This window comes from Podarcis vaucheri, assembly GCF_965113315.1.
Source record: "Podarcis vaucheri genome assembly, chromosome: 5".
NCBI lineage: Eukaryota > Metazoa > Chordata > Lepidosauria > Squamata > Lacertidae > Podarcis > Podarcis vaucheri.
Window position 1 is genome coordinate 6269770 of NC_138763.1, and position 15450 is coordinate 6285219.

Sequence of the window (15450 nt, forward strand, 5' to 3'; positions counted from 1 at the left end):
GCCTTTCTGTGATCCAAAGAATGTAATTAAGCTTCCTTAGTTCCCAGATTCTGTAGTCATGGTTTAATTACTGCTGTATCAATGTGACAAAGATAGTGGAATTCCAGGAATGGCACCAGTGTGCTGGAATTTACGAGTCTGGTTCCTAAAGCTTCATTCAAGCCTGTCTGGGAGAGAGAGTGGGAAGGCTTTATAGATCTTCAGCTTGCTGGAGTCTAGCAGGAAGCAGGTCCTCAAGCGCAGTGTCACTTCCTATTTGTGTTGCAGATCTGGATCCTGAGAGGCAGCTCAGAGGGTGGGGTTGGGTGGGGGCAGCTAATGGCAGTTTTCTTTTTCTCAAGCCTGGCTGGTCGGCCTGCCCTGCGACACCTGCTACTCTGCTGTTATTTTTTTAGGTTTTGATTTTTATGGTATGCTCATGCGAAAATCAAAACCTAAAGAAAACGCTGCAAAGATAGATTATTCTGCTGCTGTTGGATAATCCTGCTTCAGAGCAGGTTCCCTTGGATGTCTGGATTCCATCCTGTTAAGTGGACTGTCTGTCTTACCTTTACTGCTGCAAACTATAGGGCAGCTCCGTGGGATCAATGTCGAACATGATTGCAGTTGGTGTGGGGAATTGGGTGGTTGCTTGTCAGCGTGAGCAAAGGCTGCAGTTGATGCACCAAACTTTCTGGTGGTTGCCTTTTCTCTGATAACTCTTTACCCCCTTCTGTAGAAATCCTGGATTTTGGTTACCCTCAGAATTCCGAGACGGGGGCCCTGAAAACCTTCATAACTCAGCAAGGAATCAAGAGCCAGGTAAAAAATGGGAAAGAGGGTAGGAAGAGTTGGGATATGGGGTGTGTACTTTTCTGTACATGATTAGTTAGAGTGACCACAGACTCTCAATGACTGTGACAGAAAATGGCTATTTTTAAAACATACTATGCCCTTTTAAAATGTGGTTCTTTTTTTGGGGGGGGGTTATTTGGTTGCTGTTTTTATTTTGATTATATATATTGTGGTTTTATATGTTCTTGTTTTGTGAATGCCCTGAGACTTCCGGGTATAGGGCGGTATATAAATTCAACAAATAAATAAATAAAACACGGAGCTCCTCCTATTGGGAGATGGATGGTTTTCTGGAGTCCCTCCTTTCTCATCGGGAAACAAGGTGTATGAATCCCTGAAGTGCTCTTACTGTCTTGGCTTATATCCTTGGACTGTTTTAAAAGAACAGCGTAATTAAAGGACCCTATTCAGCTTTGCCAGTTCTAGAATAACCTGCCTGCCTCCAGTTCTCTAACATGGTCCGGGTAGGTGCTTGTATAGAAGATCAAAGCTGGACGCCTGTGTGTTTACTCAGAAACCTTTCAGTCAAATATTTCAGGTGTTGGCTTCTGCATTGTAATGACTCTCTGGCGTTAGCAATTGTATCAAAATACAGTGGTGCCTTGCAAGACAAAATTAATCCGTTCCGCGAGCCTCTTCGTCTTGCGGTTTTTTCGTCTTGCGAAGCACGGCTATTACCGGCTTAGCAGCTATTAGCGACTTAGCGGCTATTAACGGCTTAGCGGCTTTAAGAAAAAGGAAACAAACTCGCAAGAACTCGCAAGACGTTTCGTCTTGTGAAGCAAGTCCATAGGGAAATTCGTCTTGCGAAGCGACTCAAAAAACGCAAAACCCTTTCGTCTAGTGAGTTTTTCGTCTTGCGAGGCATTCGTCTTGCGGGGCACTACTGTAAGCTGAGATGCTGACTAAAGACTAACACTGTTGTAATAAACCTATGTGAGAAAGCAACAGATCTTCTGCCCTTGGTCTCTTAGTATAGGTGGAAAGATAAGAATGAGATATGGCTTCAAGTTACAAGAAAGGAGTTTCCAACTAAACATCAGGAAAAACTCTGACATTAAGAGCTGTTTGACAGTAGAAGGGACTCCCTTGGGAGATGGTGGACTCTCTCCTTCCTTGGTTTTTCAGCAGAGGTTGGTTGGCCATCTGTCATGGGTGCTTTAGTTGAGTTTCCTGCATTGCAGGGGGTTGGACTAGATGACCCTTGGGAGTATCTTCCAACTTTACAATTCTATGATTCTATTTTTGGAGTGGAGGGCAAGAGAAGGATGTTGGAAATGGTCTGAAGCACAAGACTGGAGCAGAACTATAGCACTGTAATTCAAATGATGCTTCAGAAATTAGTTCAAGGTGGCATATGGAAGGAGTCATGAAAAGTGGCATGTTTTATGCTGTAAGCAATCTGGGACAGATTAAGTATAGATAAACAGGGCTTGTAAATTGGCCAAAAGATTTGACCTGCACTAATACTAGTGGTGCCTGTACAGCCTCCATGCAATGAGTCCTGGACAGTAATTTGGCATGCTGCCATGATGTAACAGGAATGTGGTTGATGTGTAGATAAAAGGCTGCCCTAGAACAGGGGGACTAGTGAAGAGTTATCACTGTGGGCAGCTGATATGGATGAACAGTCTGGTGCTGGGAAAGAGCAGTGGAGACCAGGCCTTTGGCCAGGGCACAGCCTGACTCACTCCCTTGGCAATCTTCGCAGAGCTCTGGCCCAATGGTTGCTAGTGGCTTGAATTAATTAATTTTTATAATGAATGATTTTAGAATGTTGTTTATGTTGTACTTTTGTACTGTTTTGTTGTTGTTAGCCGCCCTGAGCCCGGCTTCGGCTGGGGAGGGCGGGATATAAATAAAATTTATTATTATTATTATTATTATTATTATTATTATTATTATTATTCATATTGCTGCTCGGCAGGTATCTTTGGGATAATCAGTGGCCAGTTTTGGATGTAGTATTAAGCCAGCGATGGGGAAACTCAGGCCTGGGGGACAAACCCTGCTGGCCTCAGTCTGTTTCTAGGGACTCTGCCCCCCACAAACCCCCTTCTCAGGCACACCCCTCACCTGCCTTACTTTGCACCCGCCTTCAATTTTTTTTACTTGGCTAGAATGTGTCCTTGAACTCTCTCGTAGTGCCTCTTGCTAGCCTTCCTAGAGAATAAAGAGAGGTGTATGAGTCTCTCTAGAAAATAACCTGCTGTTCAAAGGTAAATTTGACATTTGCTGTTCCGCCTTGTTTGCCCACCACTGGCATGTTACCCACCTCCTGGATACCAGATGTTGTCAAAGACATGGGTGGCCAACATGCCAGCCAGTTTTGAGAGGTGGAGTGTGTTCTGGTATTGATATAGGCATGGAGTTGGGTCAGGATGTAGGTACTTGCCATGTCCACCCCCATCGTTTAGCCCGGACACTGAGGTGCAGCACCGAGGGCTTTCTGGCAGTTCCCTCACTGTGAGAAGTGAAGTTAGAGGAAACCAGGCAGAGGGCCTTCTCGGTAGTGGCACCCGCCCTGTGGAACACCCTCCCATCAGATGTCAAGGCAATAAGCAACTATGTTACTATTTAGAAGACACCTGAAGGCAGCCCTGCTTAGGGAAGTTTTTAATGTTTGAAGTTTTATTCTGTTTTTAATACTCTGATGGAAGCTGCCCAGAGTGGCTGGGGATACACAATCAGATAGGTGGGGTATAAAGAATAAAATTATTATTATTATTATTATTATTATTATTATTATTATTATTATTATTATGAAGAAGAAGCTAGCCTGTGGTCTGAATTGATCCATTGCCATGTGTCAAGTCACATGTGAATGGACAAATGGTCTCTCTCTCTATATATATATAGGTTGTAAATTTAAGAGGAAATCATCCTCTATTTCTGATGCTTCTCTCAAGGGGCAGATACTTAGCTTAGTACAGCATTTTCTGTCTCCAGATCACCTGAGTTGCAGAGGCATCCAGGCAATCTGGCCTTGAGTCTCGCCCTGCAGTCCTGCCTGTTAGATTATTTCTTCCCCATTGCTGGCATTCTCAGCCTAGTCTAGTTCAGCCTTTCTCAACCTGGTGCCCTCCACATGTTTCGGTCTGCAGCTCCTACCAGCTCTGCTCAAACCAAGTTGAGAAGGCAGATCTACTAGAAGACTCCTCCCTCGGCCAGGCTTATTAACCGAATAGATGAGCAGCTTTGTAGAACCTGAGATTGTCCTGAGCATAACACTCTTCTCTCTTCCTTCCTCCTTCCCTTCCACTGACCTGCTTGGCTCCTAACCCTGTATGTGCTGTGCTTGCTGCTATGCATCTGTTTTTCTCACTCTGCGTGTGACTGGTGGACCTGCCTATAGCATCAGGTAGGAAAATTTGCAATTCCTCCCAGGTCCTTCCAAAGGGGCACCAGTTATGAGATGGTTCTGAAACGGGGACTGACCAGTGGCCTTGCACTGCATGAATGATTGTAGAGTCTTTTTGGGATGAAAAACCAGTTGATTGGGCCGAGTGGGCAGTGACCCTTGCTCTGGCATAACTACATCTTCAGCCTCCTTGTAGTATTCAAATTGTGTTTCCTTGTCGTACTCCTGGCTTGCAAGTGCCTGCTTCCACAGCACATACGAGGGCAGAGTGCACTTTCAATTGTAACATTTCCAAACCCAATGGGGGTGTAACTTTGAAATCTTGACCCTTAGAACAGATGCACCTAAGAACTTACCTCCTTTCCTAGTTGACGTGACTGATGTTCTCCACACTGATCTGCCCACTGGCCCGGTTGGGTGTTCATAGAATAAATGGGTAGTGGTTGCAGGTATGTCTATTTGTAGCAAGTTTATTGTCATGCAGGGCAATCTTCTGTTGTTGGTAGAGTTTGCCCGTGACATATTGGGCTCCTAAAAGCATGTATGTTCTTTGTCCTTCAGACTAAGGAAGAGCAATCTCAGATTACAAGCCAGGTAACTGGTCAAATTGGCTGGAGGCGTGAAGGGATCAAATATCGTCGCAATGAACTCTTTTTGGATGTGCTGGAGAGTGTGAACTTGCTGATGTCACCACAAGGTAAGTGCAGCAAAGGGGCTCCTATTCTAGTGAAATAAAGGAAGGAGGTTGAGGGTGACAACACTTTCTTCTCTCCTGCTTTAGCAGTTGTTCTTTCTGCGTTTCTCTCCAGGTCAGGTATTGAGCGCCCATGTCTCTGGCAGGGTGGTGATGAAGAGCTACCTGAGCGGAATGCCAGAATGCAAGTTTGGCATGAATGACAAGATTGTAATTGAGAAACAAGGCAAAGGGACTGCGGATGAAACAGGGAAGAGGTAGGGGTGGGGGCTGACTGTGGGCCCCAGTTGGCACAGCTGAACTTTGTGTGTCTTTCTGCCCTGTCTTGCTCCCTTCTCATTTGGGAAGCCACTCTAGCTTTCTTGAGGGTGATTGTTCTTGTTTTACACCCTGCTGAGACCAGAACCACTTTTGTTTATAACCCATTTCCAGTAAGCTAGTCGATTGTTCTCTAGTCTTGCTGCTGCTACTTCCAAATTGATGATGTTTTGAATGGGAGTGAGAACAGCAGAAGGTATAAATAGCGAATCTTGATTTAACAAGGTACCAAGCAAAGCTGATTTTTCATTCCACTCAACATTCCCCTATTGTTGGCTTGGCCAATTAGCAAACTATCCCAATCTAGTGTGTATTATATGTTATGAGCCTGTAAATTAAGAGCCATGAAATTGCGTCGCTTCCCGCTGGGTTAGCTAGTCTGTGGAATGAATGGGAGTGGTGGGGTGGAATAATGCCACAACCAGCATTGGTCTGCTTCTCCCTCCACGTGTCAGCTTCAACTAAAGCATAGCTGTCTGTGGTCTTGTCAGTTTTCAAATGGACCACCTGGGGTGGTGCAGGCTGACTGGCTCTGAGGCCCTCCTTACTCCCTGATAACCACTTTTGTTAATGAATTCTTTTTTTTTTTCCTTTTTGTGTTCTGCTGACTCCAGTGAAACAGGAAGGTAGATAACCTGCTTACTGCTGTGTGCACGCACTCCTCACCCCTTCCCCATCTTTTTGCTTTGTGTGACTTGTGCATGTGCCACCATCTTTAGACACTTCCACACAGGTCATGCCTGTGATTGAAGGCTGAGCTGCCACTTGCCTGTTCTAGGGAACAAAGCCCACTACAAAGTGTTGCTGTCCCATCAGGCTGGTCTGGGGACAGTCCTGCGCAAGCTGGGCGAGTTTCATAAGGCTTTATAGTAGGGGTTACTACTCCTGGCGAAGGCTGTGGTTGGCTTCTTGCATTTAGCAGAGTAGCCAGATGGCGCAGGAACTCCTTCCTCCTCCCAGGTACGAAAGCAGGTGGGGAAACCCACGAGAGAAGTTTGAATAGGAAGATGAATCTAAATATGGTTTTATTGTGATAACAGTGGGCAGAGAAGTAAATTCATTGGGCTGTGGGAAAATTACTTTTCTTCAACACTGCATCATATGTGTGTGAGAGAGAGCCTGAATTTCAAAGAGATATTCCCAGTAGAATGCAAGAGACAAGTTGCTAAGTGAAGCCTTTACCAAACCCTTTCGGCAAAAGATACTGGCCAGGCTGTTCAGCCAACTCCCTCTTGAAACAAAGCCTGAACCATATAAATATGAAGCAAGCTGTTTCCTATGCCCATTCCATGTCTTGGGCACCCCCTTCTGTACCCTGTGGCCCAGAAGCAACCCTTCTGTACTCTGGCACACCCTCCTTGAATGACGTCTGTGTCTCGAGTGTCATTCGCTTGCTCCCATTCAACACTTGCACTAGCCAAGAGTTGCAATGAGATCTTGGTGGTGTTGGATTGTTCCTGGAGTTTTTCTTCTACAAGTGGCTGCGGGGAGCCTCCCCTGCCTCTTTCAGCAAAAGGTGCAAAAAAGTGAGACCTCACTGGATGCTGTAAGTCACCACTAAACTCCAGTGACTTTGCTGATCTTTTAAGCCTGCTAGAGAGGAAATTTTCTGGCCCCCAAGTCCTTTCTGGTACATGGAAATGCAAAGGTTGGAGGGCAAAGAGCTCCTTCCGCCTTGTGTTGCTTAATGGTCTGAACAAAATCCCTCTTGTAGGGTTATGTTGCTTCTTCCACCCAAAGGGCTTGGGCAGGGCAGACTGGACTCCAGTCTGCCAGATGAAGTGTTATGGGCAGAGCAGGAGTGAGCCTTGTATAGCGATCACTGGTGGGCTGCTGGGGAAAAGCCTGTTACTTGAGTCTTGATGGATAGCCAAACAGCCCTACTGCCTGTGAGGGAATCCGTTGGCTCCAGTTGCTCTCCTCTCTGCCTCGTTTACTTCATAATTCCTTCTGTGATGGCAAAGTGCTCTGTAGAGTAGTCTCATTGCAGCTGATAGCCTGAGTACTGCTGCAGCCTCAGATGCATGCCAGCTAGTGGTTCTGATTGTGACTCTCCTTGTGTTCTTGTGCCGTAGCGGGAAGCAGTCGATTGCTATTGATGACTGCACCTTCCACCAGTGTGTGAGGCTCAGCAAGTTTGACTCGGAGCGGAGCATCAGCTTCATACCCCCAGACGGCGAGTTTGAACTCATGAGGTATGGCTGGTGGGAATAGGCTGGCTGCACAGGTTTGCCTCTGCCTTGGCTGCCATAGGGGAATCATGGGGGGGGGGGGGCTCCCTGCAAGTCACAGCTAAGCATTCTTCACTTGGTCACTTGCATTTTTGAGTACAGAACTGGCACAAGGGGTGGAGCTTATAACTATTGCATTGATCGTGAGGTGGTGATGATTGACACTCTTCTGCTTGAGACATTGGAGGCCAAATGGTGCCTAAAGATATATAATGAAGGCGCCAGGTAAACCTCCCTGGGGAGAGAATTCCACAAATGGGGAGCCACTGCAGAGAAGGCTCGTTCTTTTTTTAAAAATAATATTTATTACTTTTAAACCTTACAAAAAGGAGAGAAGAAAAGAAAAAGAAAAGCAAAAAACAAAAACAAAAAAACAATACAGTACAATATATAAACAATACACAACATAACATTAACATTAACACATTAAACAAAACAAAAACAAAAACAATTCAAAAAACACACATACCATCTCAATATCCTCTCATTAATTCCCTTGTTTCATCGACCTCCTCTCACCTCCCTTTTTATAGTTCATTTCTATTAATTATTTCAGCAAATCCTTTCCATCTTTCTCTATTTTCTGTTATGTGATTATCTTAACATATTTTAACCTTATTTTCCATTAATACTATAATATTTATGCTTAATTCCTTAAAACATTTCTACTAAAGCCATACAATTCCCTCCCAACATTTTTCTAACACTCATTAATTTTACATTATTTCCATATATAGATTTTAAACTTTTTCCAATATTCTTCCACCGTCTCTTCACCCTGGTCTCGGATTCTGCCAGTCATTTCCGTCAATTCCATATAGTCCATCACCCTGGCGATCTTCTGTCCGAGGCTCTTAACTCTTTTCCAAGTCCCTTCTGCAAGTCTTCTTCATATTTATACATGCCCTTTACTTTGTCTTCTCCTGATCTTGTTCTTATTTTCCTTCCTTTGATGCCGAGAAGTAGATCTCGGGGAAATTCCCATCTAGCAATGTTTTTATTCCTTCTCGACAAGTCAGCCAAATCTCCATAGTTAAAACTGAAATTCAAAAGATATTTCCAGTCGTATTTCAAAGTTCCTCCAAGTCTGGCGGTCCCCACAACTCCAGTCTCCTCCTGACCCAAGTCCAGGTCCCAAAGGTCAATAAATCCCTGCATGAAAAGGCTCGTTCTTGTGTTGCTGCCCTCTGGACTTGTGGAGGAGGCACATGAAGAAGGGGCTCAGATGACAATTGCAGGATCTGGGTTGGTTCATATGTGGAGAGGTAGTCTTTGAGTTATTGCGGTCCTGAGCGGGCTAAGGCTTTATAGATCAAAACCAGCACTTTGAATTGGGCCCAGAAACTAATTGGCAGCCGGTGCAGTTGGGCTTTGAACGAAAACTCTGTTTCCCTCTCCCCAATAAATGTACATAAGCTCCACTGTTCTCAGCACCTTTTTGCCTGCTGGAAATACATGTGGCTGCCTTTTCAGGTTTTTAAATTGCATTTTCATTTAATTGTTCTGCAAAGTAGACTGAGAGCAGTTTTTAACTTAACTGTACTTAACACCTGCTCTGTCCGTTATGTCCTCTTTCCTTTCAAAAACTAACAAGTGGTTTAGCATCAGGCTGTCCTTTCAGATCAAGGGTCCTCTCAAGGAGAGGATTTGCAAACTGTGGCATGGCCACCCTCTGTTTCTGTAAGCGAAAGCATATCTGTTTCTCTTCTTGTCACCATCCAGTGGTGAGACACTGGGATGCCTTCCCCTTCATCCACTAAAGGATGTTAAATCTTGACTCTCAGGTATCGAACCACTAAGGACATTATCCTGCCCTTCCGTGTGATCCCCCTGGTGCGGGAGGTGGGCCGCACCAAGCTGGAGGTGAAGGTTGTGATCAAATCCAACTTTAAGCCTTCCCTCTTGGCTCAGAAGATAGAGGTAAGTGCAACAAGGGCATCAGGTTTGCACAAGATGCAGCAGTATGTTGTAGTGGTGTTGGGAGGGGGCTTCTGTGGAAGGAGTCACTTCACCTCCAACTTGTTAGCCTATGAAAGATGGGGGCAGGGGTTGTTGTCCCTGCTTTTCCCTCTTGGTGCCTGAGTATAGATGCTGCCAGGCCTTTGCAAAGCCTTTGCTTTTTATGAAGATCAGAGTGCTGTAACTGTCCTTGGATATGATGCAGGTTTTGGCTGGATATGTTTGCACTGCAAGAGAACCACACTGCTAGTACCTGAGCATGGCTACATTTCACTATCGATGGCAAAGCCAGCTGCTCCTTATGTGTCCTGGACTGTTTGTTGACAAACGGGAAAAGTTCTGTTGAAATGACCACAGAAATGACATTTCTGTTGAAATGGAATTCAAACTACTTCTGTCTTCCAGGTGCGAATCCCAACACCTCTTAATACAAGTGGCGTTCAGGTCATCTGCATGAAAGGGAAGGCAAAATACAAGGCCAGTGAGAATGCCATTGTCTGGAAGTAAGTCAGTCCTGTCACACTTCTTGCTCTGGGCAACTGTAGCCTAATAAGGGTATTGGTACTGGCGGTTCTCATACTCCCTTCCAGGCTTACCTGATTTAGAGAACAGCTTCCTCTTTATTTCCTTTTCTTGTTTCTTAGAATTAAGCGTATGGCTGGAATGAAGGAGTCTCAGATCAGCGCAGAGATAGAACTGCTTCCCACCAACGACAAGAAGAAATGGGCTCGGCCACCGATCTCCATGAACTTTGAGGTACGAGGGCAGAATCTTTTCCTGGATGGCTGCTGAAGCCACCTATGAATTATTCCAGCTCCAGGCAGGGGCAGCATTACTGCAAAAACAAAGGTGCAGTGAGCACAGGCATTAATTTCTGGTATGCCCCTGTTTAACAGAAGTCATTAACAGAAGTCATAGCTTTTGTGTGTATGCCCCCAAAGGTCACTATAGGACTTTTCATCCTGATTCCCATTATGATGCAAGTTTAAGAAATCCCCTGCAAACCGAACTACCATGCTTTCTGTCTTCCTAAGAGTTGAAAAGCTGGAATGAGAGAGTCATTAGCTTCCAAAAGCCACGGTAATTGGCAAGGTTGTTTGCTTAACTGGCATTCCACAAGGACACTACAGGGTAACTCTGGAACATGGGACAGAAGTGGGGGGTTGAGGAAGATCTCAGGTTGTACTGAAAGCAAAATTTGCACATTCCTATCACAGTTCAAGGTGGTGGTTCAGCTAATCATTAGCTACTTATGTATGTCCCTGCTGGGGAATGAACAGGATCCTGCAAGCCACCTGTGTATTTAAATCTGTCTCCCAGTTGTGTGCTTCTGGGTAACAGCTGCAGATTTCTTACTGGAATTATTAAAAGGTAGCCAGCAGTTTCACTTTTGACTTAAGGAGATCTTCAGAACTGCTGAGGTGGTAGAGAACTAAAAAAGACTCCTGCTATGAGCAGTTTCTTCAGTGCTGTATGTTGGGGTGAGCAGCTTTTACTCACGGCATCCAGGCTGTAGACTTATTTCTGCTCTCCTTTTGCACAGGTCCCATTTGCACCATCCGGGCTAAAGGTGCGCTACCTGAAAGTCTTTGAGCCAAAGCTGAACTACAGTGACCACGATGTGATCAAATGGGTGAGGTACATTGGCAGGAGTGGAATCTACGAGACAAGATGCTAGCCTTCAGCAGCCAGCTGGCTCCCTCTTCCCCAGCCTCCCTTGGTCTCAAAGTACAATTGAAGAGCATCTCTCTGGCCCCTCCTCCGTACAGAGGCTGGAAGCTAGACTCCTGCAGCTTCTCTGGAAAAAGAACACTGGTGCCTGCTCTGGCTTCAGTCACTGTTGGAGTTTGCAGCTGGCGTTGGGCGGCTAGAGAGCCCCCCCCCCGCCACAGCTTACCTCTTGCTTCTGTCCCAGGGTATAAAAGGGCCAGTCTAACCACCACCCCCTTGTGGTCATTCTAGGGAACATCCACCACCATGTGATAAAACCCTCCTCTTCTGTTGGTGTCACTACTTGCATCATATCCTAGTATTTTTGGAAGTTCTTGTGCATATGTACTTGTAGAATAGGCCTGAAAACCATAGGCTGGGCAAACCTTGAGTTGATTCTGGCTCCTGTGCTTGCTATTGCTGTTGTGATTGTTGCTGTGCAGCCAGAGTGGGGCTCACACTTCCCCTCCCTCTTTGTTGTGTAGAGTCCTTGATATGGAGCCCTGCTCTGGGAAGGTTTGTGACCAAAAAGGCAGAGGGTTGACATCTGCTCCTTGTTGGGCTGGGGTGGGTGGGCATAGCACAACATTTCAAAGCCTTGGGGCCCTGCACCTTCCCCTTCCCCACCCCCAATCAGAACTACACCGTCCTCCAAAAAGTAAACCCAGCAGGCACATGAGGACAGGTCAGCTTGTCTTTCAAAATCTACAGGTTTTGTCCTCTTAATTTGGAACTGGCCAGTTACGTAATTCCTTGCCTCCATTCTCTTCTCTCTCCCTTGCCCCCGCCCTTTTTTCTTTTTGCCCAATCAGTTTATGCTTTCATTTCCCAAAATGCTTTTGGGTCAATAGAAATGCTGCTGCAACCCACAGTCCTCTGCTTCTGATAGTGTGGTCTACCATTTTGTACACTTGTGATTTGTCCAGTTCTAAACCCAATAAAAGTATGTAGAACCAGCTTGTTTGTAAGTGGTGCTCTTACTAGGGGAGTCGTGGGTTGGATCCATCACCAGACAGTGGCTACCCTGTGCTCTAAAAACTGGGAAGGGACCAAAGCTGCATCCCTGTGCATTTGCCAGTTGTTGGCCTTCTGCAGAGCTTTCCAAACTTTCCACACTTTTTAGACATGTATCATTTCATGACACAGTAATTCAGTTTTTCTAGCAAGCAAGAGGTTAAACTAATTGCTTTCCAGCCCCTGGAGGAGCATGGAGAGCGTTAGCGCGACGCACCTACACACTGCAGCTGACACACTAATGTGTCGTGACACATAGTTTGGAAAGCTCTGTCCTATAGTGTCAGCAATCAAGCTGTATTTTTCAGCCTTGCAGTCATTGCCTACAATTGAGGGAGAGCAAAGTCTTGACAGCACTGGCACTCAGGGCCGCCACAGAACTGCCACAAAAGCACATTTCTGTTACTGATACACAACTCACATCTACAAAGGTCATTGTGTTAAAGTACTGAGGTTTCTCTGCTAAACAATCCCCACATGACTGCTGTGGAGTTCTTGCCTGGTGCAGGTTTCTGGGAAGTGTTCTGCCATGCACTCTCAGTTCCGTTAGGGAACCAGCCAGACCTGTTGGGATTTATCGTAGCTCATAAGAACAGCATGAACGCCACACTGCAGCCCACCCCTCCCTTCAGGGCCGTGTCATAACAAGTGATTGGTCGAGGTGGAGAAGAGGTCTTTTGAGTAAAGTGTTTCAGTAAAGTGTTTCACACTGACGGGAGTCATATCCAGCGCACGTTGAGGTTTTTTTGGAGAGGATCAGCCTTGGAAGCATTAACTTATGCTCAAATGTTAGTTTTTGCTTCACTATGGAAATTGGTCAGTAACTGTTGAGACAGTAGAAACTGCCTATAAAAACCAGGCAGCCAGCAGGGAGATGGCCAGAGTGAATTCTACTGTGCCACATCGCAGTCCTGGACCCTACAAAAAACGAAACCTTGAAGAGGATTTTTAGTCAAAGCTCACTTTGCACTTGGAAAAGGGTACTCTTCACATAACTTTGCTATAGGGCAGCCATCCCCAACATGGTGCCCTTTGGGCTCTGATGTAGCTGCTTTAGTGCTTTACCAGCTCAACATTCCTATTAGTATTTTTGGCTTTAGTGGCAGTTCACTGAGCCAATCCACCTCCCCTGCTTTTCCAGGCAAGACAGAAAGTGGATGCTATCACTCTACACATTAGGCTGTGGCGTGGAGGTGTTCCTTATGTTGCTGTCGTGAATGGATTCTGGATTCTGCAGCTTCATAGAAGGCTCCAATTGAAAATGTTATCTTGCTGCTGTGAAGGAACTTCACCACCAGGGGGATTTATTCTCTGTGAAGCCTGCCAGCACCGTTTGAGCAGTGGGTGGTTGCACATGCTTCTCTTGGTCTCTCATGGCAAATCTAGCCTGAAAGGTATATGACATAGGTGATTGGCAGATTACAGGGGAATAATTATCCAGGGTATCAGGTCAGGGCCAGGTAGAGTGGACAGAAACAATGTGATTCATCTCACTGAATGCATCAGCCTGTTTATGGGGGGCGTGGGCGTCATAAGCCACTTGATTTTGCAGCCTGGCTTACCCTGTCAAATGCCCAGCAGGCTACAATCTATAGCTGCCTTTGGCTAGTTGTCAGAGGTGCCGGATGAATGTCCAGACAGCTTGCGGATTGCAGTGGAAGTGGAAAGCTCAGTAGACTAGAGCCTCCTTATCTTTCATTGCACAGCTGCCTCAGAGAGTAGACCAGTTGTGTCTTTACCCCCTAGTAATAGCTGCCTCTACTTCCCTCTCAACTCCTAGCTCACCCAGATAGGAAGGAATACAGGGGAGACCTAGGAAATACTAAAATCCTGAGACAATGCACCCTGCGTTTCCCAGCCAAATCCCTCTCGCTATGCACAGAACCAGCCTATTGCACGCTGTCTTTCCCAGAGATCACAGCATTTACTGTTTTTTTACACCTGCAATCTTACGCTCCTATATGAACCCAAGTGGCTTAGACATATGGGAGATCACTAGATTCCCAGATTTTGGCAAACACACACTGCAGACCCCAGTAGCCAAAGTACAAGAAGTTTTATGAATAATAGAAGGAAGGGAAGGTGGCAAAGGGATAAGGCAGGTTTTTTTTTTTAAGGAGTGTTGTGGCTGAAAGCTACCTATCATGACCTAATAAAAACTGGCTTCACAAGCAATATAATGTAGATGGGTATGTTCTGATGGTTGAGGGCAGACGATGAACTCCAGTAGTAGGGAGGGAATCAACAGACCCTGATGTGAGGAGTAGGGAATAAGGCAACAACTCAAATTTAAAGGGCTTTTTTTCGCACACTGGTTTGAGTGGTCAAAAAGAGACAGGTGTCATTCAGAGCCTATGTCACAGTTGATACCTTTGGTGGGGAAGTGGGAAGGTGCTAGACACCTTGGGGCAGATGGAGTTGGTTATTTTTCCAAATTTCCTGCCAGATAGCAATGGAAGGACAAGAGATCAGGCTCACAGTGGTTATTATAGAGCCTTATGCCAGGAGACCCAAATTCAACTCCCCACACTTCCATGAAGCTCACAGGCTGACATAGGCTTAGTTAGACTAAGAGTAACCAATCTAGTGACCGTAAGTATAAAAGGGTAGGGGAGTATATTGATGTATTCTGGCTTGAGTTCCTTCCAGGAAAGGCAGGATATATAAATTAAATAAAAATGGAATCCAATGACTTCCTCACCAGCAAACTCTGGCAATCTCACTTCAGGCTCAAGTAGCTTTATTTACACTTCCATGTTGATTAGCTGTTAGCATCAGAAAGAAGTCGAACAAGTACAACTAACCACTTCAGACTCGGTGAACCCTTAGTAACTTTCTTAAGTGCCAAACTAGTAACAGGCTAATTTCATCAGTCAAAAACCTGTTTTTAATATTCAGCACCAGAAAGTTAATGTAGGGTTCCCATTATTTCAAGAAGTGAAAATCCAGACACAAAAGTTGTTGAGCTTTTGGGAAGGTCCTTTTTGGGAAGTTCCTGCCATGGCTCAGCATCAGTATTACTAGCAAGATCTCCTGCTACTCGTGAGTGAGAGAACAACTTTTAGGCACTTTTGCAAACTTGGAACTTTAAATTTGGCAGGGCTGGTGCACCAGATGGAGATGGAACTCTTTCTTTCCTTCCTTCCTTCCTTCCTTCCTTCCTTCCTTCCTTCCTTCCTTCCTTCCTTCCTTCTTTAAAAAGCAAAACAAAACATGCCAATTTTATCACAGCGCCTCCATGGCTCCTATATTTTAGCTCTGGTCCTAACTCCACCGTGATGAGTTCTCAGTCACAGAGGAACCTGGAAGAGGAGGAGGTGGGGTTAAAA

At 45.5% G+C, this 15450-nt stretch overlaps 1 protein-coding gene and 2 long non-coding RNA genes across 3 annotated transcripts in view; 1 reads left to right on the forward strand and 2 right to left on the reverse strand.

Moving 5' to 3' along the window:
* Window positions 1-12064, forward strand: part of AP2M1 (adaptor related protein complex 2 subunit mu 1) — a 29059-nt gene extending 16995 nt beyond the window's left edge. Inside the window, exons 4-11 of the mRNA XM_082224456.1 lie at window positions 719-801; window positions 4757-4892; window positions 5005-5146; window positions 7283-7402; window positions 9223-9358; window positions 9803-9900; window positions 10042-10153; window positions 10941-12064. Of these exons, the coding sequence (XP_082080582.1) occupies window positions 719-801; window positions 4757-4892; window positions 5005-5146; window positions 7283-7402; window positions 9223-9358; window positions 9803-9900; window positions 10042-10153; window positions 10941-11075 (962 nt within the window). The 3' untranslated portion in view covers window positions 11076-12064. The remainder of the gene's footprint in view (window positions 1-718; window positions 802-4756; window positions 4893-5004; window positions 5147-7282; window positions 7403-9222; window positions 9359-9802; window positions 9901-10041; window positions 10154-10940) is intronic.
* On the reverse strand, window positions 7303-8724 carry LOC309533390. Its single transcript, XR_014220202.1, has 2 exons — window positions 8632-8724; window positions 7303-7747 (listed from the first exon to the last, which is right to left on the reverse strand). It is a non-coding gene; the product is annotated as an uncharacterized lncRNA (long non-coding RNA).
* On the reverse strand, window positions 11662-15234 carry LOC309533426. The gene is made up of 2 exons (XR_014220239.1): window positions 14075-15234; window positions 11662-13987 (listed from the first exon to the last, which is right to left on the reverse strand). It is a non-coding gene; the product is annotated as an uncharacterized lncRNA (long non-coding RNA).
* Window positions 15235-15450: the final 216 nt, after the last annotated feature.